At 47.2% G+C, this 25,828-nt stretch overlaps 2 protein-coding genes across 12 annotated transcripts; both read right to left on the bottom strand.

Annotated features, from left to right (window-relative positions):
- Nucleotides 1-1,130: 1,130 nt before the first annotated feature.
- ACRBP (acrosin binding protein) lies at nucleotides 1,131-9,605 on the bottom strand. 2 transcript variants are annotated; one of them, XM_016221892.2, is made up of 10 exons: nucleotides 9,483-9,605; nucleotides 8,960-9,178; nucleotides 8,693-8,787; nucleotides 8,094-8,211; nucleotides 6,933-7,428; nucleotides 6,324-6,456; nucleotides 4,185-4,364; nucleotides 3,898-4,065; nucleotides 2,694-2,777; nucleotides 1,131-2,106 (listed from the first exon to the last, which is right to left on the bottom strand). In XM_016221892.2, the coding sequence occupies exons 1-10, from the start codon at nucleotides 9,523-9,525 to the stop codon at nucleotides 1,984-1,986; spliced, it is 1,659 nt and encodes a 552-aa protein (XP_016077378.1). In that variant the 5' UTR covers nucleotides 9,526-9,605; the 3' UTR covers nucleotides 1,131-1,983. The 2 variants fall into 2 exon arrangements, with proteins under 2 accessions (XP_016077378.1, XP_087670949.1); XM_087814823.1 differs by lacking the exons at nucleotides 8,094-8,211; nucleotides 8,693-8,787.
- Nucleotides 9,606-17,621: 8,016 nt separating this feature from the next.
- Nucleotides 17,622-25,428, bottom strand: ING4 (inhibitor of growth family member 4). Of its 10 annotated transcripts, none has more exons than XM_087814822.1 (8): nucleotides 25,350-25,428; nucleotides 21,725-21,796; nucleotides 19,656-19,822; nucleotides 19,362-19,476; nucleotides 19,090-19,198; nucleotides 18,652-18,844; nucleotides 18,390-18,451; nucleotides 17,622-18,273 (listed from the first exon to the last, which is right to left on the bottom strand). In XM_087814822.1, exons 1-8 carry the CDS (start codon nucleotides 25,384-25,386, stop codon nucleotides 18,234-18,236), a joined length of 795 nt encoding a protein of 264 aa, XP_087670948.1. In that variant the 5' UTR covers nucleotides 25,387-25,428; the 3' UTR covers nucleotides 17,622-18,233. The 10 variants fall into 10 exon arrangements, with proteins under 10 accessions (XP_087670948.1, XP_016077363.1, XP_016077364.1 ...); XM_016221877.2 differs by having other exon boundaries at nucleotides 18,697-18,844; XM_016221878.2 differs by having other exon boundaries at nucleotides 18,697-18,844; nucleotides 19,090-19,195.
- Nucleotides 25,429-25,828: the final 400 nt, after the last annotated feature.

Genomic DNA, 25,828 nt, shown 5'->3' with positions numbered 1-25,828 from the left:
TGGGCTGGGCTGGAAGGACCTGCTCCTGGGGCGGGTGGGGACACACCTACCAGCGCAGATCTCAACAGATTCTAGCTCCTTGTACTCACTCAACCCCACATGCGCAGGAAGAGCGAGGAGGAAGCGGTGCCTCCAGCAGTCTTCACAGGCTGGCCAGAGAAGAAATCCCAGCAGATAATGGCACTTAATCCAGCCCCAACTCTGGCCAACTAATGATCCGTCCCCCCATCACTCACATACTCCCCACAGTTTCCGGGAAGCCTGACTGACACACCCACCCACTGATGTGATGACTAACCTACCAGCCTCTCGATATTCTCACCGGTTCCCTCCCTCCGTGTGTTTCTCTTTTGGAGCCCTGCAGGTGGTTTTGCTCTGCAACTCGTGGCTTTATACCCCCCCCCCCCCCCCCCCCCCCCCCCGCCTAGGGCCCCTCTGCATACCAGGGCTTCGTGCATAGCCTCTCCCCCACAGCCTTACCAGGCGAAGTGGTTCCTACTTGCTTCTGTCTGTTTCCTAGGCTGTGAGCTGGGGACTGGGAGGCTGGGTAGAGAGCTCAGATGGTAGCCCCTCTTTTCTGTACTCGGGGCCAAGCCCCTTGTCTTCTGTATCAACAGGGCTGGGCATGTTGTCCATGCTCAATACACAAAAACAACTTCAAGTTTTTGAGTGGTAAGTGAAAAAGGATATTGTGGTCAAGTGAGTTTGGCAAATGCTAGCTTAAACAGGTTTCTCTATTACAGGGCTTCTCTGAGCCTTGAGGATGCCATTAAAAGGTTGGCCATGTATTGGGAACTGAAGCTGGGCAAAGCATGGGGAGCATTATACTATTCTACAGGCGTGTGTGGGAGCTTTTCCCTAAGTGTTTTGTTTTTGTTAATCATCACCTGAGGACATTTTTTCCACAGCTTTTTAGAGAGAGTGGGAGAAAGGGAGGGAGGGGGAGGGGGGAAAGAGAGAGAGAGAAAGGTGAGACACATTGATCAGTTGCCTCTTGCACATGCTGGACCAGAGCTGGAGGAGGATTCTGCCACATGTCCCTGACCAGGAATCAAGCCTTCAACCCTTTGCTAATTGGGACAATGCTTCAACCACTGAGCAACAACAGCCAGAGCCATATATATATATATATATATTTAATGCTGTTAATCACCATGAACCTATAGAAGAGAGGGAGACTATACAGTTTCCCAAACATATGTGTCCCCAGAAAACACACTGGGAGATACCAAGTTATTAAAGGCCAATGCTGAAGTCACATCTCAATGTATGTTGTCAAGACACAACTACCTCAACATTCAGACCATCTAGCCCCTTACCGGATGTCAAATCAAAGGTTTCTTGAGCTCCAGGCCACAGCTGTTTCCATCCTCTTGATAAAGTGCAAGTCCTGCCCTCTTTCGCTATGATTGGTCTTCCTGGACATGATCTGGGTCAGGCTCTGGTCTTCATTGTCCAGATGAACAATTCTACACTCACATCTGAGCTCCTGAGACCCAGGGCTTCAGAGATGAAGACACACACGTGCTCCTGGCCCACAGGATCCCTGAGCCCCAGCTGTGGTCTTCTTCAATCCAACCCCCTGATTTTTTAGGGCTTCTTCTCCCAGCAGATGGCTGCTTCCCTGAGCATCACTCCCATGAGGTTATCTCATCTGTAGATGGATCCATAAGCCCCCAGGGTAAGGGGTGGGGAGGGTTGATTCCCATGGGGCTTGTGGCAATGCTGAAGATAGGATTATAAACAAAATAAGCCACACAGGTTGAAAATAAACACTTTATGCAAAGACATCCTTTAAGGAGGGTGGAGTTCCCATCACAGACCTTTCCAGGACTGCTGCCCCGACCCAAGGAAGATGGGAGTAGGGACCAGGTAAGAGACCCAAAAGGGGCAGCCTGGAAGGAAACTGATGATAAATGGAGTCTAAAAGCAACGGAGAATGTGGACAGTTTGGGATGGGGTGGAGACAAGAAGAATCCCAGCTCATCCAATGTGGCCTAGAGTCAAGGTGCTAAACTCCTGGCTCCATCGAAGCACAAGCTCCTCACTTTTGGCTGCGGACAAGATACTGTAACTCTCATTCTTCAGACATCTCATGCGGGACACCTACATGGGGATCGGGCACACACACAGTCTGAGTTACAGAGCAAGGAGCTAGAGGCATGGAGGTGGGGGGGTGCCGGAAGTCCCACACGGACCAGAGGCAGGCAGGCATGGGCACAGGGCAGTAGAGGGAAGGAGGAAACTCACATGTGGGGTTTTCAAGCTGCAAGAGACACCAAGTAGCCCAACACCCTCCTTTCAGAAATTAGGAGGCTGAGGCTGGGAGAGGAAGTGACTTATCCCAGACTTCTCCGTGAGTAATAGGGGAAGGCAAGACTACCACCTCAACACCTGATTCCCAGCCCAGCTAGGGTTCTTCCTGTGGTGCCCTCAGGGCCTTCGCCTCTCACCTGCAGAGTCGTTGCCAGACACCTCTGGCCTAGAGCGGGGGCGCTTGCTTATTCCAAGGCTGGGGGAATGGAGGAGAGCAAGAGCTCTGGTGGAGGCCTCTGCCCTGAGAGGCAAGTAGGAAACTGCTCTCCCTGCTGTTTGGAGCCAGGGGAAGGGGGTGTGGCCCAGAAAGGACACCCAACTAAGGTGACTAATTGAAGGGCTGATGGAAGGAGGAGGGAGCATGGCGAGGGACTCACCTTCTTCTCCCGGTTTCTCAGCAGACACTGTTGGCTCTTGAAGGCACAGTAGTTCGGGTACTGCACATAATCTGTGTCACAAATCTAAGCCAGGAGCCAGGGATGTTGAGGTGGGGAGATATCAGGAGCCTTACGAGACACCAGCCCTCCAGAGTAGGCCCGAGGTGGCAGAACCAAGGGTGGGGGTGTGGCCCTTGAGAACCAGACTTTACACACTTGGGGTGACCCCTTCTCTGAGGAATAGACCTTTGTCCCCTCTGCCTTTCCTATCTCACCTTCAGTCATAGTTCAGTTACTGGGAAAAAGTCAGGAGCCAGAGAGTGGGAAATGGCTTCCCTGCTGTTTGGTTTGCTGGGAAAGTGGCTGAAGAATGAGGAATGGAGAAGGGGGGCACTAAAGGTACAGAACACTGGAAGGGGGCCCAATTAGTGGTCCAGTCTCAGGGAGCTTCTAGTAATGGTTAAGTGAGGGAGAGGGTAGAACAAATTCTAATGTGTGACCTTGGCTGAATCACTTCCCTCTGTGGACCTCGCCTCCCCACCTATAAATCCAGGGGAGCAGCAGAGATGATTTCTGAGACCCCCTTCAGAGCGAGGGGCCCAGGGATAAGATCGGGACAGGGGCCCCTCAGCTCAGTGACCAGCCATTTCTTAAGCTGCCCCTACATTTCATTGTCTTAATTTCCCCTGTTAAACCACAGAAAAGAGGGGCCTGGCTCTCAGTTACAACAGGTGGTTCCACAGAGGAGGTAACTTTGGGGAGAGGGGGAACAATAATGCCATTGAGCAGGAAAAGCACCGGAAGAGCTAGGGAAGGAGGCTGTCAGACCTGGGGGTGGGGGGCTCACACATCATTTGTTGTACAGATGAGTATAACTTTGGTTTAGAGTGGGAAGTGACCTGACCAAAGCCCCTTGGCAGGCAACTGGCAGAGCTAGGACCAGAACCTCTGTCTCCTGACTCCCAGTCTTGTTCTCTCCCACCCCTCCCAATTCCTACTCCTTTGCCAGACACAATCCTTCTCGTGTGTGTGTGTGTGTGTGTGTGTGTGTGGTCTATTGAAGAGAGGCAGCAGGTTCAGTGAGGACTGGTTCTTAGAAGCCAGGGGCCCAAACCCCCTTCCACATCCTAGGGTTGCCTAAAGCAAGTAACCAGAAGGAATTGGGGTAAGTGGGGTGGGTTGAGCTCTGGGGAAAGGCTCTGACCTTGGTGGGGAAATCTCCATCCTGGAAGCTAAGGAACTCAGTCTTGAGCCAGCCAGCTACTCGACTGTCTTCGCAGCCCTTCGTGGCTAGCAGAGCACACCAGAAATCCATGCGGAGCCCGCCATAAAAATCCAGCCCGTAATAGCGGCCCGATTTTACGGTCCCCATCTGTGGCACAGGGGACAGGGGAGAGGTGCGCACCCCTGCCCCCCTGCAGGCCTCCCTTCGGATATCCAGAGCCTAAGCCCACCCCCCGCCCACTGCAGGCTGCTCAGCTAGCTAGGTACCTGTGTGCCGGTGGAAATGCTCTGCGATGAGAGCAAGGGGCTTGTGAAGGGTGTTTTGTGGGAGTCGTCACACTGCTGCCGCAACAGGCTGGCCTCCGATTGACATTGCTCCAGCTTCAGGGAGCAGAAGGCACAGAGGGGACAGACAGCTAGGTGCCGCCGCCCAAGGCTGTCACAGACCTAGGGCAGGAGTGTAGTTCAGAGGCTGAGGCTGAACCTGTCCCACACCTCAGCCCTCCAGAGCCATTCCCACAAATGTCTTTGAATTCAGGCTCTTCTGAAAGCTTCTCTGGCTTTTCTCCCTCTCCTCCTCCCCAAGGGTCACTTAGGGACCTCAGCTCAGATCTCTACTTCTTCACCCTCTTCCTGGATGATTTATCTGCTCCCAGGTAATCTTCATCTCTCTGCAAGTGACACCCAGATCTTTACCATCAGTTCTGATCTCTTTCCCAAGCCCCAAATCCTCAATTGCCAAGTGCCCGACAGATGTCCACCATCAGGTGACCTACAACCATCCCTAACTTAGACTATCTGAATAGAGCAGCTAACATTCTCTTTCTCTCTTCTCTAATGATAATGCTCATAATTACAAAGAGTTGACACAGGGTTAAGCACCATGGCTATAAACACTATCGTCTCATTCAGTCTTCACCAGAGCCCTACGCTAGCATATGTCCTAATAATAGCTCCATTTGACTGCCCAGAAAATAAGCTCAGTGAGGTTAGCTTGCTCCAAACCATATGCCTTACAGATGATGGAGCTGGGACATAGATCCAGTCCTTCTAACTCCAAAACCTACACTCTACCCAAGCACTTAGGTTCTTTAGAGTGGAGCTACCCATCTCCTAGCTGGACTCTCTGCCCTGATTGCCCCCCAGCCTTCTCAAGAGGATCTGCGGTCAATCCCACCCTTCCCCTTCTCCACCCAGGGATACAGCACACCACAGTGCACAAAATCTCCTGCATCCCCTTGTCTACCCCACACAACAGCTCATAAGGGAGGCATCACCATGTACCTGACCAAAAACGGTTACTAAATTCCTTTTTCCTACCAAATTAAATGCAAATGCTTCAGACAGCCATTTGAGATTTTTCACATTATGACCCTTATTGTCTCTTTGACTCTGTCTCCTACTGCTTTGCTCCAGGCAAAATGGGCTCCTTACTGTTCCCTTAACTAAGCCCTAAAATCCGGTGGACTCTCCATGACTCCTAAACTTCCTACACTTAAAAACCTCTCTCCAATACCTATCATACTCCTTTGGTAACGCTGCTGAATCCCTTGTGGGCTCTAGGCTCTTTAAGGGCAGGAGCAATATGCTCACTCTTGGTCCCTCCTGAAATCTTTCTTGCCTCACAGATTCTGCACACACTGTTCCCTCTAGCAGGAAGCTTCTACCAAGTCCTTTCTTTGGTCTGGTTAACTTCCTTTCTCTTCAGGTTTCAGTGTAAACATCAGCTCCTCTAGGAAGCATTGTCTGAGCCTCCCAAACTCAGACAGTTGTCCCCTTCCGCTCTCTCTGCACTTTGTACTTATCCGTCACAGCATTTATCCTGTCACACTGTCTGCCTGTTTCCTCGTCTGTCTCTCCCACTAGGTTTCAAGAGCTCCAAGATGATTAGATCTATTGTACTCATTGCTAACACCTCAAATACCTAGTTCAGAGTTGGCGACCAATCAATATTTGTTGAATGAATGGATGAATGGGTGGCATACCAATTCTCAATAACTGTTTGTTAACTTATATTTAAAAACCTAGGATATTTTCCTGGGAATAGGACTTGCTCGATGGTGAGTACACATTGAGACTGGACTCTCTCTGCAGATCTCTGGAATGGGTTCTGTGCCCCCCGTGGAAAGGAGAGCTGTGTCTAAGGTAAAGCCAAGTGTTGAAGATGGTGAACTGGGTCAGATGACTCAAGCCTAATAACTGAAGAATGAATTCTGAATTGGCATGAATTCCAGACTAGTCTGGAGCCTTCCTCCTATAAGGTGAGCTGGAGATGTCCTTCCAAAGAAGAAACTCCCACTTGAAGAGGACCTCATGATTTCAGTATCCCTGAGCATCCCCCCACTCCCAAGGCCTATTATAGTGCCAGGCCCAGAGGATGCCCATTAAACAGCATGGTGGGCCTACCGTCTTCCCGAAACCAAGGATCTCATCCTCCAAGTGCCGCCAGGCCCTGGCTGTGGGGGTCATGATGCAGGTGTTCTCCACAATGGAATAGCACATCACCAGTAAGGCCTCCACATGGGGCAGGTGCAAGAGGCTGCAAGGAGACAGACCTGGTTGGTGGGGATGGGCCAGAGGGCTGGGGCAGAGAGCCACATCCATTCTCTTCCCCTCCCCTCAGACTCTGTTCTTGGTCACACACATTCAGCATGCTGGATGGGGCCTTAGAGGCCTCTGTACCAACAGCCTCTTTTTAAAAATAAGGAACTGAGGTTCAAAAAGGGGAAGTAACTTCCTCAAAGTTGCAATGCTCATCAAGGCCAGAGACAAGACCGGAACTCAAGCCTGGTAGCTCCAAGGGCTCATTCCACTAGGTCACGTAGGAAACGGGCATCTAAGGCAGGACTTAAACCAATGATGGCCACAGACAGGTGAGGCAGGCAGTTGCTAGGTGCACCTGAAGCCCAAGCAGGTCTGAGTGGGTCTGGAGGCAAAGTTGGAAAGTGGGTTTCTCATTCCCAAAGAAGGCAGCAGGAAAGGTAGGGCCAGTAGGGGAGTCAGAATTTCCTGTACCCGCCAGAGATTTGACTTCTCCAAACAGAGTCTCCATTTCCCGCATCACTCATTTCTTCTATTCCGTGGGCAGATCGAATGAGCTCCTGGATGTTCTTCATCATCACAGGTGTAGACTGCACTTCCCGCACCCGGGCAGTGAAGGAGGGAGGGTTGGAAGATAAACCAGCCTGGCGCTTGGGCTCTGAGTCTGTCTGCAGCCCATTCATGGCATTCAGTCCCTCCTCTGTCCCCTGTCCTTCCTCCTGCTTCCCCTCCTCCTCCTCCTCCTCCTCCTCTTCTTCCTCCTCTTCTTCATCTTCCTCCTGTTCCTCTTGCTCCTGCTCTTCTTCCCGTTTGTGTTCTTGCTCTTGCTCCTGTTTGTGCTCCTGCCCTTGACCCTGCTTGTAGTCTGACACTCGCTCCGGCCCTCCCAGGGTCATGGAGGCCTGCAGCAGCTCCTCCACGTTGTTCTTGAGCAGTTCAGGCCAGGGCTGGAAGGCCTGCCGTTCCGTGGCTGTAGCGGGGTTTGGGAGGGACGGAGAAAGAGAAGGGAAGGAACAGTCAGCTTTCTGGCCTCTGAGTGTTTTTGTTCACAGAGGGACACACACATAAACACCAAGGCAGAAGAAAGCAGCCTAAATCATAATTATTCACACAATAATTGTATATACTTGACAAAGTCAAGTATGAAAGACACAGAAAATAATACAAATATCAAAATAATATTACCATGGCGATTGTGGACTTGGTGGTATGTCACCTCTCCACATCCCTTATGAGTGCTCCACTTAACTGCAACCTCAAATACCACCTGTTCCTCCCACTTAGGAAACAGCACGGATTCTGAATCGTTAGCAACTAATCCTTTCTAAACTGAAGATGTCAGCCAAACAAAAGTCCCAGAGGACTTCCAAACACAGGAATGTTTTGGGGAGCTAGGGAAACTGGATTCAGGGCAGACTTGGAAGTAATGCACGAAGATATTCTGGGACAGGAAGTTCTAACTTGTTTTCATAAAAAGCAGTTTCTCCGTTATGTAAAGAGCTTCCTGTCCCCACCTCCTGCCCTTGCTCAACATTCTTCCCTTTCCCTACCGCTGAGGCCTTCAATCCTGGGCTCTGGGATTTGTAGGAGGAGCTGCTTGCTGATTCTGTCTCCTAGGTGCCAGGAGGGTCTCACCTGTGTTGTGGGATGACATGGCGGAGGTCATTGTGCTGGGCTGGGCCTCAGTAGAAGTGTCTATCTCCTTGATAGTGTTAGGTGAGAGAATTGGGACTGGCTGGGAGCATCGAACCCTCTGCAAGAAGAGAAGGAAAGTGGGAATGCCTTTCCCAAAGGGTGGACTTCTATTCCAACTTACTCCTCAGTCCCTTTTCCAGCGTGTCTCCTCCTCTCAGAGTTCCTGGGCAGGAGGAGGGCACACGGTCCCTGGTGGAACCTGAGAAAGGGTTCCCCTGTAGGATAAAACTCCATGTCTTGGCCACAACCCTGCCTTCAGTCTTTAACGTTTGATTTGAATGAAATCACTGACTGTTAAAAGAAATGGAAGGGCTTATCTTTCTGCCTCTTCCCTCCTTTTCTTGCAGTAACGGGTGTTCTGACAGTCTGAATGCCCAAGGTGGGCCTCTATTCATACATAATCTGGGTAAAGGACAGGCAAAGCGGTAGGGAAGGAGGACCTAAGAATGGTGGTCTTGGAACCCTTCCTTGGCTCCTTACTGCCACGGCCTCTCCCCTTCCTCCTGCAACACCAGATCTGCCTTTGTCCTGGGACTCACCTTGGCATAGTACAGGTGGTTGGAGCAACGGTACTGGGTAAACTGGCAGAAGGATTCAAACCAGGAGGCATAAGGGAGGTCAGAGCAAACAGCACCTGGGAAGGGGCAGGGGTGGAGACGGTGAACACAGGGGGGGCTCCCTCCCAGAGGGCGCAGTGGGCACCCTGGGTCTGGAGAGCGGAGAATGGGGGCGCAGGGTAAGAGGCCACCCATACCCTTCCCTTGTCTCCAACGAGCACAAATCTGCCCCCCTAGTCGGGCCCTCACCATCGGGCACCAAGCCGTGATTCTCATATTGGTCCAGTTGGACGAGGGTGGGGTTCCGGCAGCCGTGGGTTGCACGGAGGCGGCAGGTGGTCTCTGCCTTCCAGGTAGGGGTCAGCAGAGCGAAGAAGCGTTCATACTCGGTGGACGAGAGCGCGCTCCCGGGAATGGAGGCCGGAACTGAGTCCTGGCCCGGGGCAGCTGACGACGGCGGGAGCAGCACTGCGGGGGGAACAGGCGGGTGGGTGGACCGGACCCCCGCCAGGGCCCGCTCCTGGCCCGGGGTGGACCCGGCTGGCCGGCGGAGCCCCGCGTCCATTGGGATCGGGCGTGTCTGGTCGGTGGGGACGCCAGGGACAGACGCAAAGGTGAGCCTTGGGGAGACCCGGGGGCAGTTCAAGTCAGAAGCTGGGGAGCTCGTCCACCGCGCCCTCCGTGAGAAACGTTTCCGAAACAGTAAAGGAAGGGTCCCGGGGGCGGAGGACCCGGCCCGGGACGGGGGACGGAGCAGGTGGGGATCCCTCACCCCGCAGGAGTGAGAGAAGGAAGCCAGCAGCGAGCTTCCTCATGGCCCCAGACGATCGGCCCGCGGTCCCCGGACCGAAGCGGCCTCTAACGGGCCAAGCAGAGGCAGCGGCGGGCGCGGGCGAGCGGGCGCGGGCGCAGGCGGCCCTGACGTCACAAATGGCCGGGGCGGGGCCTCAGAAACTGACGTCCGGTCGTCACGCGTCAGATTTGCGAGGCAAATGTAAGTTATCATTGACGCTGCACCTCTTAATGAGCACAAAACCCAAATATTTATTAGAAAGCTATTAATAACAGGAGCTAGGCATTTTCTTTTAGGTACCTGAGAATAAATATAAATGTCTCCAGGAACATTAATAAAGGATCATATTCTCCTTTAGGTTCCTGTAGGCTTTATTTTCACTTTTATTACAGTAAGCACTTCCAACATATTATTGCAATTGTTTCTTTACGTGTCTGTCTTTCCTTCCTGGACTGCGGGCTTTGCGATGGCAGGGATGGCCTATCTTACTATTCTGTCACATGGCCAGCATTCAGTAAATGGCGGTAGAATGAACGAATGAAGCTGTACTGCTCAACAGGCTGTTGAAGTCTACTGTCTTACAGAGATTGTGCTTATCTTGGTCTTAGAGGAAAATAGGTTTTATTATTTAAAAAAAAAATTTTAATGTTTTTATTGATTTCAGAGAGAAGGGAGAGGGGGAGAGAGAGAGAAAAGTCAATGACACGAGTTATTGATAGTATGCCTCCTGTAGCTCCCTACCGGGATCAAACGGGAAGCCTGGGCATGTGCCTTGACTGGGAATCCAACCGTGACCCCTGGTTCATGGGTCCACACTCAACCACTGAGCCATGCCAGCTGGGAGATTTTATTATTATTTTTCAGATATCTTTTAAAATTTTTATTGAATTTACAGAGGTGACATTGGTTAATAAAATTATATAAGTTTCAAGTGTACAGTTCTGTAATGCATCATCTGTATGTTGTATTGTGTGTTCACCATCCAAAGTCAAGTCTCATTGAGTCACCACTTACCCACCTTTTACCCTCTCCTACTTCCCCCACCCCCCTTTCCCTCTTATAATCACCATACTGTTGTCTGTCTATGAAGGTGTGTTTTTTTTGCTTAATCCCCTCACCTTTTTCACCCAGCCCCCAACCTCCTCCCCTCTGACAGCTGTCAGCCTGTTCTCTGTATCTATGAGTATGTTTCATTTTCGTTGTGTTTTTTTTTTTTGTTGTTCATTAGACTGCACATGTAAGTGAAAGCATATGGCATTTGTCTTTCTCTAACTGGTTTATTTCACTTAGCATAATACTTTCCAGGTCTATCCATACTGTCCCAAAGGATAAAAGATCCTTCTTCTTTACAGCTGCAGAGTATTCCATGGTGTAAATGTCCCACAGCTTTTTTGTCCACTCATCTACTGATGGGCACTTGGGCTGCTTCCAAATGTTAGCTATTGTAAATAATGCTGCAATGAACATAGGGGTGCATGTATTCTTTCGAATTAGTGTTTCGGGTTCCTTCAGGTATATTCCCAGAATTGGAATCACTGGGTCGTAAGGCAGTTCCATTTTATTTTTTGAGGAATCTCCATACTGCTTTCCACAGCAGCTGTACCAATCTGCGTTTCCACCAACAGTGCACAAGGGTTCCCTTTTCTCCACATCCTCGACAACACTTATTGTTTGTTGATTTATTGATGACAGCCATTCTAACAGGTGTGAGTTGCTGCTCATGTATTCTTTATTTGCATTTCCCTAATTATTAGTGACATTGAGTATTTTTTCATATGTCTATTGGCCATCTGTATGTTGTCTTGGAAAAGTGTCTATTCAGATCGTTTGCCTATTTTTGAACTGGACTGTTGTATTTTTTTTAGTGTTGAGTTGTATAAGTTTTTTATAAATTTTAGATATTAACCCCTTAGCGAATGTATCGTTCGCGAATATGTTCTCCCATTCAGCGGTTTTTTTCATTTTATTGATGGTTTCCTTTGCTGTGCAAAAACTTTTTAGTTTGGCCTGGCCAGCTGTGGCTCAGTGGTTGAGCATCGATCTAGGATCCAGGAGATAGAGGTTCGATTCCCAGTCAGGGCACATGTCTGGGTTGTGGGCTCAATCCCTAGTGAGGGGCGTGCAGAAGGCAGCCGATCAATGACTCTCTCATCACTGATGTTTCTCTCTCTCTCTCCCTTCCTCTCTGAAATCAATAAAGATATATTTATTTTATTTTATTTTTTTGAATTTATCTTTATTGTTGAAAGTATTACAGGTGTCCCATTTTTCCCCCCCAATTGACCCCCAACACCTCGCTCCCACCCCCTCCCCAGGCTTTTACCCCGTTACTGTCTGTGTCCATGGGTTATGCATATATGCATATAACTTCTTTGGTTAATCTCTTCCCACCCTCCATCCCCCTTCCCTCTTCCCTCTTCCCTCTGAAATATGACCATCTTTTTCATCACTTTCAATATTTCTTGCCACTCCCTTCTGGCCTGCAAGGTTTCTGTTGAGAAATCAGATGACAGACATATGGGTGCTCCCTTGTAGGTAACTAACTGCTTATCTCTTGCTGTTTTTAAGATTCTCCCTTTGTCTTTAACCTTTGGCAATTTCATTATGATGTGTCTTGCTGTGGGCCTCTTTGGGCTCCTCTTGTTTGGGACCCTCTGTGCTTCCTGGACTTGTAAGTCTATTTCTTTCCCCAGGTAGGGGAAGTTTTCTGTCATTATTTTTTCAAATAAGTTTTCAATTTCTTGCTCTCTTTCTTCTCCTTCTGGTACCCCAATAATATGAATGTTGGGGCTCTTGATATTGTCCCAGAGGCTCCTTATACTATCTTCACATTTCTGGATTCTTTTTTCTTTTTGCTCTTCTGGTTGGGTGTTTTTTGTTTCCTCATGTTCCAAATTGCTGATTTGATTCTCAGCATCCTCTACTCTACTATTGATTCCCTGTAAATTATTCTTCATTTCAGTTTGTGTAGCCTTCATTTCAAATTGGTACTTTATTATGTTATCGATTTTCTCAGTTATTTTTGTAAAACTCTTACTAATATGGTTGAGCATTCTTATAAACAAAATTCTGAACTCTGTATCTGTTAGCTTGCTTGGATCTCTTTCATTTAGTTCCTCTTCTAGAGATTTCTTCTGTTCTTTCCTTTGTGACATGTTCTTTGCCTCCACATTTTGGCTGCTTCCAGGTGTTTGTTTCTATGTATTAAGTAGAACTGCTATGTCTCCTGGAATTTGTAGAGTGGCTTTGTGTAGTAGGTGTCTTGTGGGGTCCAGTGGCTCAGCCTCCCCAGTCACCTGAGCTGGGCCTTCCAGGTGCTCCCCTGTGTGGGCTGTGCCCACTGTCCTGTTGTAGTTAAGCCTTGGTTGCTGTTGGTGTCACTGGGAGGAATTGACCCCCAGGCCAATCAGCTGTGAGGACCAGCTGCAACTATAGCCAAAAAGTTGCTGTGCTGGAGACACTCCTATGGAGCAATATTTACTTCAGTGGAGCTTTGGTGTTCACCAAGTGCGCCCCTTGAGTGTGTCACTCGTGGCTGTGGTAGGGTTGTAATCGAGCGTGGCCAAGTCTGACCACCAGGTGCACTGTCTCTGGGGCCTCCTGGGAGGTGCAAAGTCAGCCTCTGCCGGTGCCTTGCCCAGGGCCACCCAGCATGAGCTACACAGCAAACCGTAGTTGGCTGCTACTTGTGCTGGGCTTGGCGTTGCCCAGGAGAGGCCAAGCTATGCACCAATGCAGGCTGCTGCTAGTGCCAGGCCTGGGGCCACTTATCAAGCCATATGGGGCACGCTGCTGCTTGTTTGAGAGATTTTAGGAAAGCCTTAAGCGTGAGGCTCAAGAGGCCACTTGCATAGAAAAGCCCCTGGAAATGGCCTGGATGAGCTGCAGGTGGGGAGGGGCGGGGCTTTCGGGAATCATGGGGCGGGGCCAAAGGTGTGAGTCAGGTGCTAGCAATTCAAATATGGTGCCTGCCTGCCGGCTGTCTGTGGGGGGAGGACTCACCAAAGGAGCAATGGCCTCTGCCAGCCCCTCTGCCTGGGAGGAAGCTGCCCCTCCACCTCTTGTCCCAATTTCAGGCAGGTTAGTTCCTCCCCGAGTGCCCCAGGTCCTTTCCAGCTGCTGCCTGGCGCTGGGCTCAGAGGGAGCGCGTCTGAGTGAGTCCATGCCGGGCCCTTTAAGAGGAGCTGCCTGGGACTCCAGCACCCTCCAGGCCCCTCAGTGACAGTCCCCACTGATTTTCACAACCCCAAGTAGTGGGGACTTCTCTTCCTGGCCCTGAATCCCTGGGCTGGGACCCCTCCCTCCTCCGGGAAACCTCTGCGCTGCCAAGATTCCCTCCCGGGTTTACCCTGCAGCACCAGGTGTGGGCCCACGGCTGCGTCTCAGATTCAGCCCCGATCCGCCCGCGTCCCCGCCCCTCCTCCTGGTCTCAATGCTCCTTCAGCTCCCTGGTTGTGGGGCTTCTGTGCAGCCAGATTTCAGGAGGTTCTGAGTGATGGTGGTTCTGTATTTTAGTTGTAATTTTGATGTGGTTGCGGGAGGCGGCGGGTACAGATGCTACCTGCGCCGCCATCTTGTTTCCTCCCAATAAAGATATATTTTTTAAAAAAATTTTAATTTGATGTAGTCCCATTTGTTTATTTTTTTTCTTTTGTTTCCCTCTCTAGAGGAGATATATGAGAAACAATATCGCTATGTGAAATGTCCGAGATTTTACTGCCTATGTTTCCTTCTAGGATTTTTATGGTTTTGAGCGTTACAATTAGATCTTTAATCCCTTTTTAGTTTATTCTTGTGCATGGTGTAAGAAGGTGTTCTTTTTTTTTTTTTTTTCTTCCACCTATCTGTCCAATTTTCCCAACACCGCTTACTGAATAGACTGTCTTTACCCCATTGTATGCTTTTGCCTCCTTTGTCAAATATTAATTAACCATAAAGGTGTGGATTTATTTCTGGGCTCTCTATCCTGTTCCAGTGATCTATATGTCTGTTTTTATGCCAGTTTCACCCTTTTTTAAAAAATTTAAAACTTAGAAATTGTTTATTTCTAGAATTTTCCAATTAATATTTTTGTCCATGGTTGACCAGTTAACAAACCACAGAAAGTAAAACCACAGATAAAGGGTACTACTGTATATACCATATGATTCAATTGTTTTTATTTTTCAAAAACTTTTAATTTGTTTTTATTTATTTCAGAGAGAGGGAGAGATAGAAACATCGATCTACTGCTCCTGCATGCCCCCTACTGGGGATTAAGCCCAAAACCGGGGCATATGCCCTGACTGGGAATCAAACCACCAACCTCCTGATGCATGGGACAATGCTCAACCAACTGTGCCACACTGGCCGGATTCAATTGTTTTTATTTTAAAAAGTAACATGTTGCCCTAGCCAGTGTGACTCAGTGGTTAGAGTGTTGGCCTGCGGAATGAAGGTTCTTGGGTTCAATTCCGGTCAAAGGCATGTACTTCAGTTGCAGGCTCAATCCCTAGCCCGTCAGGGCTTGTGCAGGAGGCGACCAATCAATATGTCTTTCACATCAGTGTCTCTTTCTCCCTTCCACTCTCTGAAAAGCAGTGGGAAAAATATCCTTAGGTGAGGATTAAAAAAAAAAAGTAACGTACTGTTTTTATCCTATGGCTTTGTAGTATACTTTGATACCAGGTAGTGTGATTCCTGCAAGTTTTGTTCTTCTTTCTCAAGATTGCTGTTGCTATTTGGGGTCTTTTGTGGTTCCATATAAATTTTTGTTCTAGTTCTGTGATATACACCATTGATATCTTAATAGATATTGCGTCGAATCCATAGATTGTTTTGGGTAGTATGGACATTTTAATGATGTTAATTCTTCCTACCCATGAACATGGTATATGTTTCCACTTATTTGTATCGTCTTCAATTTCTTTATTCAGTGTCTTATAATTTTCCAAGTACAGGTCTTTTACATCCTTGGTTAAATTTATTCCTAGGTATTACACACACATATATGTGTGTGTGTGCGTGTGTGTATGTGTATACACACACACTTTTACGTAATTGTAAATGGGATTGTTTTCTTAGTTTCCCTTTCTGATAGTTCATTATTGGCATATAAAAACTCTCAACTTCTGGATATTTATTTTATATCGTGCTACTTTACTAAATTCATTTATCAGTTCTGTTTTTTGGTGGAATCTTTAGGGTTCTCTATATACAGTATCACGTCATCTGCAAATAGTGACAGTTTTACTTCTTCCTTTCCAATTCTGATTCCTGTTTTTCCTTCTTGTCTGATGGCTGTGGCCAGGACTTCCAGTGCTATGTTGAATGAGAGTGGTAAAAGCAGACATTCTTTTCTTGTTCCTGATCTTAAGGGAAACACAATTAGTTTTTGCCCATTGAGTATGTTGGCCGTGGGTTTGTCACATATGGCCTTTATTATGTTGAGGGATGTTCCCTCTATTCTCACTTTGCTGAGAGTTTACATCATAAATGGGTGCTGGGTTTTATCAAATGCTTTTTCTCCATCTACTGATATGATCATATAATTGTCCTTCATTTTGTTTATGTGGTGTATCACATCTATTAATTAATTAATTAATTAATAAAATATATCTTTATTTCAGAGAGAGGAAAGGAGAGGGAGAGAGAGAAACATCAATGATGACTGAATCATTGATCGAGCCCGCAACCCGGGCATGTGCCCCGACCAGGAATCGAACCCCAATCGCCTGGATCCTAGGTCGATGCTCAACCACTGAGCCACGCCCAGCCAGGCTCTCACATTTATTGATCTGCAGATATTGTACGAACCTGGCATCTCTGGAATAAACCCCATCACGTAAAACCATGATGTATGATCTTTCTTATTATATTGCTGGATCCAACTTGCTAATACTTTGTTGAAGATTTTATAATCTACGTTCATCAGGGATATTGGCCTATAATTTTCTTTCTTTTTTTTTAATGTGTCTTTACTGATTTCAGAGAGAGGAAAGAAGAGGGAGAGAGAGAGAGAGAAACATCAATGATGAGAGAGTCATTGATCGAGCCCACAACCCAGGCATGTGCCCTGACCAGGAATCGAACCCCGATCACCTGGATCCCAGGTCGACGCTCAACCACTGAGCCACGCCTGGCAGGGCATATAATTTTCTTTCTTTGTAGTGTCTTTATCTGGTTTTGGAATTAGGATAATGCTATTCTTGTAAAATGAGCTTGGAAGTCTTCCCACCTCTTGAATTTTTTGGAATAGTTTGAGAATTATAGGTGTTAGTTCTTTGAATGTTTGATAAAATTCACCTATGAAGCCATCTAGTCCAGGACTTTTGTTTGTTGGGAGTTTTTGATTACCTTTGATGAAGTAGATCCTACGTAGTTCTTTATATGCACCACCTTATTTTTCAAGGTAATCCCGTAATGGACACTATTATTATCATCCCTATTTTACTGATGAGGAAACCTGCTTTAAGAAACAAATCGCCCAACAGGTAGTGAGGCCTAAATGTGAGTATAGGCAAGGTTCTGGGGGAGCAGAATACAAAAGTCAGGGCCTACCTGGGTAGGAAACAGAGAGGAATCCTCCAGGTAAGAAAGGGGTCAAAAGGGGAAACAAAGAGTACGGGTCAGGTGTGGGGGAGCTCAGGTATAAACATGGCTCAGTCTAGGGTAGTGGTTTCCCACTGGTCTGAGGCAACCTCCCCTTCCCCCCAGCCCTAGCCACCCAGCTTTGTCCTTTCCAAGTTGAGAAGTTGTGGATTCTGGTGGACTTCTGGTTCCATGTCTTGTCTTAACTTTTTTTTTTTTCAATATGTCTTTATTGATTTCAGAGAGAGGAAGGGAGAGGGAGAGAGATAGAAACATCAATGATGAGAGTCGTCACTAATCAGCTGCCTCCCACACGCCCCCAACTGGGGATCAAGCCCGCACCCCGGGCATGTGCCCCGACCAGGAATCGAACTGTGATCTTCTGGATCCTAGGTCGAAGCTTAACCACTGAGCCATGCCCAGCCAGGCTTGTCTTTACTTTTGGCATGTCATCCTCCCACCTCTTATCCAACCCAGAGAATGCAAAAAATAAAATAAAAAATGGTTAGCACATGTACTAAAATGGTGTCTATAAAAAACACAGCAGGCCAACAGGTACAGCTTTTATTCACCTACCTAAGTTTCTTTACATGTGGCTTATTTGCATTCCACTTTGCCCCCTCTCCCATTCACAAGGCCAAGATGAAGCCTCTTGGCACAGAGGAAGGGGTGGCCCTTCAACCAGGGCTACAGCCCAGATAAGCTGGGGGAGCCCCCAACATGGAAAATGCAGGAAGAGAACAATGGAAGTTTATTACACCATAGCCCCTCACAGGTTGGAGGGAATTAGGAGGGTGGGGGGAGTGCCCCCATGCTACTGCCCCAGTCCTTAAATACAAAGCAAGGGGAATAAAGAGGACCATCCCTTGGAAGTACAGCACCAACCTCAGCATGGAGGCAAAGGACAGTGAGCAAGACCACTTCCTTCTGAAGGGGGCCAGCTGAATGAGAGCATATACCCTTAGTTGCTGCAGCACCTCTCTCTACCAGGATTTGAATGCAGCCTCAGCACCAGTAGTGGGGACAGGGGAGGAGAAGGGATGACAATACTGCACCATCCACTTCTCCCTGAACCCCCTGACCCCAGGACAGGCATTCCTCTCCCCACTAGCCCAGATCTGGGGATGTGGAAGAAACTATGTCAGAATCCAAGGCCCTTATCTATTTCTTCTTCCGTTCTTGGGAGCAGCGTGGGCAAAACCTAAAAAATAAACAGAATGTGGCAGAGAAGGGAGGGAGAAAGGGAGTGAAAGGGAGGATGCCCTCTGCCACTCAGTGTGGGGGCAGTTCAGCTCCTACCAGAACTCTCTCACTCACCATTTCCCCCGAGGCTTGGTTGTCAGCCCCACACAGGCAAAGTGGAACCACTCAATGGAACACTAGAAAAGATGGAAGAAGTGGAAGTCAAGCCAGAGTGGGTCAGAGGAAAGAAAAGAAGCCTCTCCTTATAGATTCCTTAGGAGTATTCCTTCCATCCCTTTGGAGAATTCTTAGAGGCCCCAAGGTCAAACAATTCCAACCACCTTCCTCCTATCCTTATGTCCCACCATTCAACCATTTCCACCCCTCTTGTTTCCACTTCATGTCCCCAGAAGCCACCGTCCTGAGGCAAAATGGTTCTCACATCAGGATTGTCACAGCCAATCATCTCTCCATAGGAGACCTGGTGACAAAGGCAATAGGTGGGTTCGTTGGGATCCACAGGCATATCCAACACATCAGAGGGGTGGACACTGCCAAAGGTCACTGAGGGCATCCCATACTCAGGACTTCTGTATACCAAGAGGAAAAGAAAGTGTCATCTGCAGGAAGGGAAGCTACAACTTGAGATTCTCAGAGGTGGTCGAAGGAGATTCTGCTGGGGCAAATGATTTGGGGCTTCTTCTCTCTGTCCAGCAGATACCAAAATGGTAAGGAGAAGAAATATGGCACAGAGGACAGAGAAAGTGGCAAGGGCCAGTGCAGGGTGGGAATGAGGAGTATTGTCATCTGGCAAAGTGCTCCCTGATACACTCACGTGCGTACAAGTTTTAACTTCTTCTGGGCAGCCTTGGGGGCTTCTTCATCTGAGTTTTTCCCTTTGGAACGAGCACGAGCAGCTTTTTTCTCCTTTTGAGTCCGGCCTTCTAGGAAAGAAGGGAAAAGCCAAAAGGCAGGGAGACAGAAAGAAGAGTTAAGTCCTCCTTCTTCCCCCTTTCCAACCTGGTGCCCCTTCCTCATAGCTGAAGAGCCGGCTTCTTCTCCCTCTGAATCCTCGATCCGCTTCTCACAGCCCACCCCCCTCCTCACTCTTTTTGCCTTTGCTGGAAGAGCTGTCATAGTCACTTGACTCAATCTGTTTCTCCTTCAAATCAGCCTCAAAACGAGCCAGGTCTGTGTCCAGCCGCCGAATGTGTTTGTCCACCTGGGTGGAAAGGAAGGAGAAGGAAGAGGTACAAGGCTGGTGTTAGTAAAAGAAAATAGGCTAAGGTAGATTTTATGAATCTCCCAGACCCCAAACAGATCCCAAAACAGCTGAAGGAGAGGTCTAGGACCCTGAGGATTAGATGGGAGGTAGGTGGGGAGCCATGAACAGGGCCATACCATCTCATAGGTCTGCATGGCAAGCTGCACCTTGTCGTCACCAAATTCCTTGCACTTGCCATAGGCTTCCTGGATCTGTTTGAGAAGGGCCAATTTTTCCTCGGAGCTCAGGTTTCGGGCGCTACTCATATACTCAGTGGCCAACTTGTCAATTTCAGCCTTCAGGTCTACAACAGAGAGAGGCCTGGTCACAATGGCCTGAGTGGCTAGGTGATACACACTTCTTCCTCTTGTTCCTTGGACCTTTTCCATTGACAATGATAACCTTTGAACTAATACATATTGAGTGTGTTCATAGGTACAATTCCATGTACTCAATACAAATTGATAAAATTTGTTTTAAAAAGGTGCCTTCAGATGCTGCAAACATTGCTATCAGAGTTGGAAATAAAGTTATTGAAACATGATGAGAGATCCTTGGCACACTGCACCTAACATAAAGTATGTTTTTGTTTTTGTCTGAAGATGCTTCTTTGCAGGGCTTGCTTCTGCTTCTTGAATGATGAATTTCTGTCTCAAAAAGCACCTGGTTTCTCGCTGCAAAAATATGCAGAAACAACTCTGAGTGCTGTAAACAAGGCTGGGTCATCTGCTGCTGCTGGCTTCCAGGTCTGTGTATTGATAGCTCATTATTTAAAATGAGACATAACAATTTTTCTACTTACTGTCCACCGTATTTTGCTCATCATTTGCAACTTGCTTACAGTTCTCATCACTTTTTTTCTGTTTGTTATTGTACATATTGCTCCAAACATTTTAATATAGATATCTACTGCCTAAAATTTGGTAGGGCTCATAAAAAATGTCGACCAAAAAGAGACAGAAGCATGACTGTAATATAGTGCAGCAACAGGTAACAGGAAGGACTGCGCACACACTATGCTTATACCCCACTTCTTCGAGGCCCCTGGAGAAAGCTGAAGAAGTATGTAATGTGATAATCTCCAACTGGCCTTTCTGTGCATAAACTCGAGAGTTGGAACTGTATTACAAAGCAAGCAAGCTGGTTCTCAGAATTCAGCAGGCAGTTCTCAAGGACCTACATCCAGGATTTTAGATGATGTTCACCTTTTCATAAGTAAACTTACCCAGAGTAACTTAAATCACAATTTTAGGTATTCTATTACCAGCTTGTTATATTCTTTTTTTTTTAATTCTCACCCAAGGATATTTTTTCTATTGCTTTTCAGAGAGTGGAAGGGAGAGAGAGAAAAACATTGATGTGAGAGACACATCGATTGGCTGCCTCCCGCACTCGTACCGACTGCAGCCTGGGATCAAGCCTGCAACCTAGGTATGTGCCCTTGACGGGAATCAAACCCAGACCCTCAGTCTGCGGGTCATCGCTCTAACCACTGAACCAAACCGGCTAGGGCCAGCTTGTTACATTGTTGAGCATTGTTTCATAAGGATGGAAGACCTATATATCCTTCAGCAGGTATGGGGAATAGCTCCAACAGACATCTTTGACTTTGAAGAGAGCAAACTGACCACTGCAGTGTAGCCTCAGGCTCCAAGTGAATGCCTCAATGCAGCCAAATCTGTTCAACTTCCAAGGAAGGCCACAGATGGTATCTAATGCTTCTGTAAGGTTGAAGAATACAGTGTAGAGATCCTGATGTTAATTGCTGCCTTTCTTTTTTTTCCTTTCTCTTTAAGAACTCATACAGCAAAGCTTGTCTTCTAACGAGTTGCAGTCTCAAGTCACACTGAATTTTGTGGCAATTAACATTAATGGAGTAGAAAGATTCTATCCTTCCTATAAATATTTTAAACATGGGGGACATGATTGTAGAGTTGACTTTCGTTTGTTGAATTCTTCTTGAGGAAAATATAAAGAACATAGCATCTCTGAATTCTTGAGGCATTGTTGCAATGCTCCATTTGTTATGGAAAGGCTGATGTAGAAATGCAGATCATCATTACTCTCCTTTTAAGAAATGCAAGAGAGTAAAAAAAAGAGAAGCCAAAGTTCTCCGGATCAGACCAGATGATACGGTAACACGGAACAGAAAAAGAAATGATCACATATACTCAATATACACATGGACTCCTTACTGTGTACCTACCCTCTGTTCTTTGGTCCAGGTCCCTCATGAGCTGAAAGTTTCTCTGGAGCTCAAAGGGGAGGTTTTCAATACCTAGGGAGACAAGAAGAAACTGAGACTCACTGGACTTCATAGGTCTTATAGTTGCTTTTAAAGTAGGTCCACAAGAGGACCCAGATTTCCCTCCTTTGAACCATTAGATGTACCTGGGACAGCATTCATCATTCCTTCCTCAGAAGAGGCCGTGTCTGCCTTTCTCCACAACTAACCTCTCCATCTCTGCACAGCTTGCCCACCCTTTCCCCCTTCAGTGACAAATCAGCCTTTCTCTTTCCTTTATTTTTGATCTCTGCCTCCATGCTCCTTGCTCTCAATTTACAAATACTCTCCTGGTATCCTCCACCAGTCATCACATACTCACTTCCAATCTGCTCTCAATATAGTAGCCAGAATGTTCTTTTAAAAAATGCGAATCTTGCCTGGCCAGGCATGGCTCAGCAGTTGAGCATTGACCTAGGATTCAGGAGATCACGGTTCAATTCCCAGTCAGGGCACATGCCTGGGTTGCGTCCTCGATCCCCAGTCAGGGGTGGGCAGGAGGCAGCCGATCAATGACAACTCTCTGATCTTTGATGTTTCTCTCTCTCTCCCTCCCTCCCTTCCTCTCTCTGAAATCAATAAAGATATATGTATTTTAAACAAAGCAATCTGACCAAGTCACTTTTCTGCTTATATCCCTACAGTAACTTCCTATAGCACTATTCCTAGTCCTGTTCTGCACTTTCTGGCCCTTGCTTACCTCACACCAGCCTTGATTCATGTCAATCCCCCTCCGTGCTCCTTCCGCTCTGATCATACTGACCTTCTTTGCATGCCTGGAACTGGCCAGCAATCTTCCTGCCACTTGGCTTTCCACATGCTGCTCTCTGTGCCTGGAATGCACCACTTGGTCTTCCTCATCCCACCTCCACCATACCTCTCAGCCTACTAAATTCCTGTTTATTTTTCAAAGTTCAGCTCAATCTTGATTTCTCCAGACTCCAATAAGTGCCCTGGATTTTGCTGTCAAGTTATTCTATCTTAACACTTCGTTGCACTTATCCAATTATAATTAAATAATTGTGTAATTAGTTACAATATTTTTGGTATGTCTCCCCAGCCTTCCAGAAGGACTAGGCATGCCTGTCGTCTTCTCCTATTTCTCTAATGTTTAGAACTATGATTTGCACATAAGGGTCCTCAATAAATACTTGTATAAAATGAATGAATTCTTAGGTCTCTTCCATAAAAGAATAATCTCTTTGCATGACTATACTTCAAATTTTAAAATGCCTCCACTGCTTTAACCTATAACGTCTGATCTGCTACTGCCAGTTTACTGAGATTACTTTAAGTCACCAATGACTTATAAAAGCAAATAATGTTATCAGTCCTATCCTAAAATATATGTCTGCAGCAGTTGGTGCCATCTCCTCTCCTCTGAGTAACTTTCTTCTTCTTAGGATTCTGAATCTTATACTTACTGGTAATTCTCACATTGATGTTTCCATAGCCTGTCCCTTAAATGTTATTTCTTGAGATTACTCTTTAAACCTCTCATTTCCTCACTTGTTTTCTCTGAATGATCTCAAGCTCATTCATTCTCATGAATACAATGACCATTTTTATGCTTAAGTCTAAACTGAATTGAACATATTGCAGTTACTCCTGAATTTCCTATCTTGTTGATGACATACTGTCTACATCACTTCCCAAGCAGGGAATTAAGCAGTCACTTTAGCCCAGCTGGTGTGGTTCAGTGGTTGAGTACTGACCTATGATCCAGGAGATTGAGGTTCAATTCCCCGTCAGGGCACATGCCTGAGTTGTGGGCTCGATCCCCAGTAGAGGGCATGAAGGAGGCAGCCGATCAACGACTCTCTCATCATTGATGTTTCTACCTCTCTCCCTTCCTCCCTCTGAAGTCAATCAAGATATATTTTAAAATAATAAAATAAAGACATACTATTTATTAAAAAAAAAGTCACCTTAGATCCTTCCTTCTCTCTCAACCACTTAAGTCAGTCAGTCCTGTCATATTTAACTCCTAATATTTCTGTCACTCCCTGAGATAAGGTCCTCATTTCTGAGCAGGACTGTTATCACTAATTGATCTCCCTATTACAAAGGTTATCACGCTCCAATTTATCATACATTAGTTGTTTTCCTTTATAAAAATCATTCTATTTTAAAAATCTGTTGGTTCCTCACTAAAGTGCAAGTTTCTGCCCTAGCTGGTTTTGCTCAGTGGTTAGAGCATCGGCCTGCAGACTGAAGGGTCTGAGTTCAATTCCGGTCAAGGGCATGTACCTCTAGGCTGCAGGCTAGATCCTGGCCCCTATCGGGGCACATGCGGGAGGCAACCAATCGATGTGTCTCTCTCACATCGATGTTTCTCTCTCACATCGATGTTTCTTTCCCTCTCTCTCCCTTCCACTCTTTCTGAAAAGCAATGGAAAAAATATCCTCTGGTGAGGATTCAAGTACAAGTGTCTTAGCTTGGCTTTAAAAAACCTTGCACAACCTAGCCCTGCCTCTTTCTCCAGTCTCACTTCCCATTCTTCCACCTTAGGGTCCAATATATCAAACACTCTTGACCTCACTTTTCCCTGACCTGGCCACAAACCCATCATAATACCTTTGCTGATGCTTACCCTAACCGGCAATTCCCTCTCTCTTTCCACACTGGCAATTAAACACTCATCCTTGAAGACTCTAGTCAAACATCACATCTGTATAGCTTACCTGCATTCCCAGGTAAATAACTTTTCTTTCTCCAGTGTTACCAAGTGTCCTTTTAATATAGTTTTAGTATTTCACTTGTTCCACTGTTATACATTTATTAGCATAATCTGTTTCCTACTAGACTATGAGCAGTTGAGGATAAAGGATGTCTTATTCTTTTTTTTGTATGCCCAATACCTGCTATTATGTCTGGCCCATATAGCAGACCCTCAATGAATGAGTGAATGGCTCCCAACACTAAGACAAATGTAAGCGCATATGGTGACAGGCTTTGTGAAGGGGTGGGTAACATAAACGGCATAAATATAACACCAGATTTCCATTTGAAGGGAATTGGATCTTTACTCCAAGAAGAGAAGCGTTCCAGTTCGTCATCCGACAGTGGTCGCTCATAACCCCCCATTCCCACAAGAAGCCGCTTCTGAGAAAAAACTAAGCGGAGGAGCTGCGAGATCTCTGTCGCTGCTCCAATTGGCAGTAAGTGATATACTAAAACGACCAGATTTATATTCTGCAAAAGGGAAGAAAGATTCGGAATGATTTTGAGAAAAAAATATAGCCTGAGGCTGGAGACCCTGGCTATGGGGGCAGCAAATATTTCCCCGGCTCAGTCCAACAGCCCTTCAAGCGACAACCCTCAGCCGTACCGCGCAGCCCCTCCCTCATCTACACCCAAAAGCGAGGGTTCGACCTTGCTGCCCCGCCCCCTCTTTCTTCACACCCTTCAATATTTCCTCTCCAGGAATGCCTTCACAATTGTGACCTTCTAACCACCGGGACTTCGGGGCCATAGATCTCCTCAGCCCCGACCCCAGCCCCACCACTCTGTGACCCCTGACCCCCTCCTCCAGCCTGCTCTTACTGTCCAGATAATGTTCCAAATACATCCCCGCAGCCATCTTGAAGCAAAACAAAGCAACTTCCGATTCGCACCGGAAGTAGCCGAATCGCGACGGACGCTGAAGCTATTATTCTTGGGTTAGAGCCTTTCCGCCCTTAAAAGAACTTCCGCCCTTAGTAAATTATCCGCCGTGATACATCCGCCCAATGTTGACACTTGTCCTTTTGCGTAAGTATCCAGCACCGCCCGTAGAGGCGTCTAGAGGCGTCTTGAAGCGACTTGAGTCCGCTTCCGCCCTTTCTAAGCCCTCGCGCGCCACTGACGGCGGCAGTCATGACGTCACTGGAGGTCGCCATTTTGCAATCTCTATCAAACTTTTCCCCCCTCCAGAACAGGAATGTGCGGTGATGAGGTAAAAACAAGCCACAAAACCTGTCTCTTGGACTGTTGGGTTATATTTCATAAATATCCCTTCTCAGCATATCTCATCGCTTTTGAAG

This window comes from Miniopterus natalensis, chromosome 2 (assembly GCF_054644295.1).
Source record: "Miniopterus natalensis isolate mMinNat1 chromosome 2, mMinNat1.hap1, whole genome shotgun sequence".
In the NCBI taxonomy this organism is placed as follows: Eukaryota; Metazoa; Chordata; class Mammalia; order Chiroptera; family Miniopteridae; genus Miniopterus; species Miniopterus natalensis.
Note: the sequence above shows the minus strand (reverse complement) of the source record. Positions and strands in the feature narration are given on the sequence as shown.